The 6373-nt window shown below is 44.0% G+C and overlaps 1 protein-coding gene across 1 annotated transcript; it reads left to right on the top strand.

The window, feature by feature from the left end:
• Positions 1–3401: 3401 nt before the first annotated feature.
• On the top strand, positions 3402–5370 carry LOC145802480 (uncharacterized). Its single transcript, XM_082895205.1, has 3 exons — positions 3402–3584; positions 4172–4534; positions 5035–5370. Exons 1-3 carry the CDS (start codon positions 3402–3404, stop codon positions 5368–5370), a joined length of 882 nt encoding a protein of 293 aa, XP_082751331.1.
• Positions 5371–6373: the final 1003 nt, after the last annotated feature.

Genomic DNA, 6373 nt, shown 5'->3' with positions numbered 1-6373 from the left:
CCATTTGACCTAGTTACATATAGTGAAGCTATGGTGACTATTCCAACTTAGGACTGGATGCCACCCATTTGCAGGATGTTGTGAAACTCGTTGTTTGAATTAGTGCAGCCTAGATCATGCCAAAAATCTAGGACAGGGTAACCCTACCCCCTCATAGGGGTGTTTTGGTTTTTATACTTGATATGTGCTTTTATAGTGAGACTGTACATGGTGGCTCGTATCGGTAAAGTTTGAAAACATGTGTCTTGACTGTTGTGAATTGGGGCTGAAGTGTTGCCCAATTTTGATTTTGTTTTTCTTTCTTTCTTTTTGCTAGGTAGTTTTTCATCACAGCTTCATAAAGATCCGATATTCCCCAAGTTGTGTGGACTCATTTCGGTAAGCTGTGTAAAGCTCGAGACCTTGTTGGTGGTCAGTACGTGGTAGTCTCGCTTCCTCCAGTCACTCGACGAAGAAGAAATAGACAATCAATAGTATCAGTATAAAGAACCCCACAAACACTAACCTGTTCTCAGTCAATCAGTTCACCAGCATCTAGTTCACCCGGATTAGCAATGGCACAAAATACAACACCAAACACAGAGGAATTCGTTGCCACGAAAGAACTATGGACACTGTAAACCAAAGGATGGTTGCACAAGATGAAGTCATTGCCGATCTATGGCGTACATCTAGGGCATCAGTGTCAACTGTGCACCTGATCCCTACTACTCAACCAAACCCGGATCTACCCCCGCCAGTAGAAAATCTACCAATCCCAACTCCTCAGGACATGTTTCCCCTAGCTCCATCTTATCGTCTTCTGGTTCAACCTCTCCAGGGATTTTTCCTTTCAATATCAATGAAATTGATCTAGCCTTAGTCAAGATTGCTAGATTGGAGAAAGCATTGAAGAAATCTCAGGGCTTTAACTCCATTCTAGATATCGAAGATGGGTACACTTAGGCTTTGGTCAGATTACCGAAGAAATTTAAGATGCCCCACATCGACAGATTTGATGGGAGTGGGGATCCAATCGTATATGTGCGATTGTTTTCGGATGTATTGAGGCCCATGGGTTTGTCTCAGGTGCAAAAGCTTTCGTTGTTTGGAAGAACCTTGTCTAACGTGGCGGCTATCTGGTACGCTAAGTTGGAGGACTTTACAAAACAAAATTGGGAGGAGCTATCTGAGGCATTTGTCAATCAATACTCATATAACACTCAGATAGAGGTAACCATTAGTGAGCTGGAGGCTACTACTCAAAACCCCAAAGAATCATTCATCGATTTTGTCGCTCGATGGAGAGCCAAGGCAGCCTGAATGACAAATAGGCCTGCCGAGAGAGAACAAGTTCGACTAGTGGTTCAGAACCTTGAGCCAGATATGCTGTAGAGAATGATAGTGGCACCGTTGTCCATGTTTGTTTCCTTTCATGAACTGGGGGTCCATATCGAGAGTGCATTCAAAAAGGGTACATCCACAGAACAAGTGAACCCACAAGAAGGTCGTTCTCTTGGAATACCAATGCTAGCAGTAGCATTATTCCGCGGCCTGTAGATGTTAGCAATGTTGTCACAACGACCAAGATGGCTGATCCTTTTGCTACTGCCATAACCTCACAACCTTCACAAAATACCGGTCCACCCCGAAACCATAGAGTCTTTACTTCCTTCCATATGAGCCCAACGTACGCCCTCAAGCTATTAATGCAAAGGGGCATCTCAAGCCCCTTGATCCTTGTCCACTACCAGACCCATTGCCATCCAAACATGACCCTACCCAGTATTGTATATTCCGCCAACAACATGGCCATCCCACAGACGTGCTACCGTCTACATCATGAGATCTAGGATCTCATTGACAACAAAGTTATCGCCCCACCTTCCAATCCCAATGTAACAATCAACCCATTTCCTGCACATAACGAAGTCCCCCTACCCAGAAATATCAACCGTATCCATACACTACTGCCCACCTTCAACCCTAGCACATACATTACCTCATCCCACCTACCAAAATTGGAGGCGGTCATTCCAAAAGGCACAGACACATGCATGATGGATTTAACCCCACAAACCCAACCCAGGCTCGTGGCAGTAGAAACGTAGGAAGAGAAGAATGCACTAAAGACAAGGTCATCTGATCCCTGTGTCATAGAGAAGGAAGTCTCGCTCGTAGAGGAGTACGATCCTAACTTATACATTATGGCCATCAATCAGCCAAAGCTAGTGGTCATAATGCCAGACTTTCTTAACATCAATGCTATAGGGGAAGACCAAATGGCATAGAATCAGAATGAGTGGCCCGAGTAAGGCCTGAATGACTTGGCAAACCTAGAGGAGGATTTGGAAGAATTAGAAGAGGATCTAGAGGATCTTTACTTCTTCGAGGAAAAAGATACAAGCTGTGTATAGATGGGATGGTGGGACCCGAGCCAACCAGAGACTAGCAATGGGTGGTTAAGTGAGAAAGAGTCTGATGTGAAGAAACAAACATAAGAGACTAGGGGAGAAGAGGAAGTTGCCATTAAGGGTAAGGCTGAGGTTCTACCTCTTATTGAGGAGGAATAGGCACATGAATAGTTTCAAATGGAATGAATAGAGGAGATCCAAGCAAAGATAGCTCTGGAACAAGGCAAAGAAAAAGGGAAAGAAGAACTTGAAACAGCGGTGGGTGATGCCCAGATAACTAGAAAGGTCGAATGGGATCCCAATGACCGAAAGAGGATGTTGAGGAAAGTCAGAAAGTACAAGGAGCTACGGTGGAAGAAGAATGGTACGATGATGGGGCGCGTGATGTTAATATGCTCTGGATGGAACCTTATGCCAGTCTGGTTATGATTTCGGGAGAGTGGTGGAAAGACAGCGACCTAAGTCATGCATACACTGACGAAAGTTGGAAAGCTGATACCCCAGATGACACTTGGTATAACAATGAGATTAATCACATGACCCGGAGCGATCGGTACTTCAAACCCGCAACGATAGACCAACCAGAGACCTCTAACAAAGAGTTTGAAAGAGCAAAAGAGAAGGATGTTGAGGAAAACATGGTCTTAAAATAGATCAAGAAGATTCAGGAAGACATATCCATCTAGGGACTGATAGTGGTGTCTTAGTAGCATAGAGAAGCCCTATTCAATGCAATGAACCGAACCGAACCGAACCAAACTATCCATTGACACCACCACTGACCAGTTGGTGTCATTGGTCACCTCTGGGGATGTTACGTCGATGATAAATTTTACAGATAAAGAATTGCCTCCCGAGGGCGCCAAACACAACAGGCCTTTGTATGTAACCTTGGAAAGTCAAAAAAAGTGAATTCCGGTAGTGTTACTAGATACCGGGTCAGCAATCAATATGTGCCCAGTGAGAACTACCTATGCCATCGGTTTGAGGCTGATTGACTTTACACCCATGACCCAAGCTGTCCGGGCTTATGATAATACAAGCTGGGATGTCATGAGAACATTCAAGTGCAATATCTTGATCAGCCCATCCGAACATAAGGTAGAATTCCTTGTTATGGATGTTCCAGCCACATTCAACCTACAACTGCGAAGGCCCTGGCTACACCAGATGAAGGTGGTATCATCAACGGTACATTAGTTAGTAAAGTACCCCTTCAAAGGTGGGATCACCACTGTGTACGGTAACTCTGCGATCCATCCTCCTCAAGGAACCACTGCACCATTTTTGGAAATTATACATGGGGAAGAGGATGTGTTCCTTTCCAGCTTCTCTCTGGCAGAAGCCCGGTTGGTCCAAACCATCATGGCAGAAGATGATGGAGATTATGTGAGTGCGCAATCTATATACATGATGAACAAGCAGGGGCATATGCTCAGGTCGGGACTAGGCTGAAGTGGCAAACAGGGAGGTATTGTTGCTAAGAATCTGAGTCACAACCCCCATGCTTTCGGGCTGTGATACAAACCTACTGCTGCAAATTGGCAAAGGAAAGGGCAGGAGTTAAAAGAAAGGCTAAAGGCAAAAGGATCGAGAAGCAGTATAAGTTAATTCACAAACCTATATGGGGAACCTTGAACGGACGCTTTGTTCGCTAAGGGGAAGATTTCCCAATCTATGGATTTCCGGAGCCTTGGTATGATTGGGAAACAAAGACTAGGTACTCGGGGTTCGAGACCTTTTTCGAGCACCAGTTACCAGAATAGGAGGATGAGCAGGCAAACCAAAGCACTGGTACGGATCAAGAAAGGACTGCAAACCTGGACATTAAAGAGGAGGAGCCATTGGGAAAGGTACTGGCTGACTTACTGATGAGTTCTACTGCTGGAGCTGAGACCACCAACTTGGGGGATAGTTTTACTATCTCAATGATCAGGGATACCCCAGCGGCGGATTTCTCCAATCTTATCATGGATGTATCTGAGGCTCCATGTCTAGTCTGGAAGTTAGAGCAACGCATCATCAACAATTCTAAATCAGATAGTGAGTCCGGATCTAATTCCGCTAAGTCTGTGGAGTTAGAGTCAGATTCGAGTTCCTCTGAGTCTGGTACTTTTGGGAGTGGTAACCCGGATACCAAAGTTTTGTCCAGGTTGTCTTTTAGCTTTTCTTTTAACTCTACTATAACCGAGGATCTAGATTTTTTGAATGGAAATACTGTGAATGTTGCCTACTTCTCTGCGCCTTTGGTTTGTTGTACTGATCTTAATTTTCAAAATTTTGACATAAACAAAGAGGAAGAAATTCTTCGGGTTTTAAAATTTTGGTTGATCACGAGAAGGAGAGTTGTGTTAAGCCTTGTACAGATGAAATCATATCAATTAACGTAGGTACTGAGGAAGATCCTCGCTTGGTCTAGATTGGGTCCACGCTGTCTTCAGATGAACGCGAGCATTTAATCTCTTTAATTAAAAATTTCAAAAATGCTTTCGTGTGGTCCTACAAAGACATGCCTGGAATTGATCATGAGATTGTATATCACCGGATCCCTCTTAACCCTGAGGCCCGGCCAGTTAAGCACAAGTTGCATAGAGTTCACCCAAATTGGGCTTTGAAGATCAAGGAAAATGTTACCAAATAGATGAAGGCAGGGTTCTTGCTTGTGTCTGAGTATCCAAAGTGGTTGGCCAATATTGTTCTAGTCCCAAAGAAGGATGACAGAATCAGAGTCTGTGTCGACTTCAAGGATCTGACAAAGGTTAGTCCGAACGATGATTTCCCACTGCTGCGTATTGATGAGTTGGTAGACTTCACCGCGGGCAATGCATTGCTCTCGTTTATGGATGGATTTTTCAGGTATAATCAAATTCTGATGGCACCCGAGGATAGGGAGAAAAATGTTTTCACTACTCCGTGGGGCACCTATTGCTACAGAGTCATGCCATTTGGGTTAAGGAATACTGGGGCCACTTATTAGAGGGCTGCAACTACCATTCTGCATGACATGATCCATAAAGAGGTTAAGGTGTACGTGGACGATATGATTGTTAAGTCCAAAGATCGAGAGGGCTGCTACATCGCCTTAGAAAAATTCTTTTAGCGGATCAAAGAGTATAGACTGAGATTGAACCTGCAAAAATGCACTTTCGGTGTAACAACAGGAAAAATGTTGGGATCCTTAATCACACAGAGAGAAATTAAGGTAGATCCTTCCAAAATCAAGGCCATCTTAGAAATGCCACCACTAACAACTGAAAAGGAGGTGCGTAGCTTTCTAGGTAAAGTGCAATTCATAAGGCAGTTTATTTCAAAATTAACCTTGACTTGTGAACCACTATTTGGTCCCCTAAAGAAAGGAAAGAACTTCCAATGGGACGATCGCTGTTAGTTCGCTTTTGAACAGGTCAAGCAGTACCAGCAGAATCCACCTGTGTTAGCACCACTAGAACTGGGAAAACCATTGATCTTGTACCTGTCAATGACAAACTCAACTGTGGGGTGTATGTTAGCTCAAGAGTCGGAGGCCAAAGTGGAGAAAGCCATCTACCAGTTGAGCAAGAAAATGCTGGATTACGAAACCCGTTACACTCCCCTTGAGAAATCTTGTCTAGCCTTGGTTTGGGCTACTCGGAAGTTGAGACACTACCTATTAGCTCACTCTGTAATCCTGGTTTCGAGAATAGATCCCATCAAATATCTCTTTGAGAAACCAACGGTTACAGGTAGGCTAGCCTGTTAGTTGCTTCTTCTCTCTGAATTTGATCTTACATATGTTACATACAAGTCTGTTAAAGGGAGAGCTATAGCGGAATTTCTGGTAGATCACCCAGTAGAGAGGCATGAAGCGGTGGAGTATCTTTTCCTAAAGGAAAATATTCTGCAAATAGAGGAGAAAACGTGGACGATGTACTTTGACGGAGCAGCCAATCAATACGGTTATGGGATCAGTGTGTTGCTGATAGCGCCTGATGACTCCCATA

The sequence above is a fragment of the Camellia sinensis genome, chromosome 11 (genome assembly GCF_055761805.1).
Source record: "Camellia sinensis isolate YWXY chromosome 11, ASM5576180v1, whole genome shotgun sequence".
NCBI lineage: Eukaryota > Viridiplantae > Streptophyta > Magnoliopsida > Ericales > Theaceae > Camellia > Camellia sinensis.
Note: the sequence above shows the minus strand (reverse complement) of the source record. Positions and strands in the feature narration are given on the sequence as shown.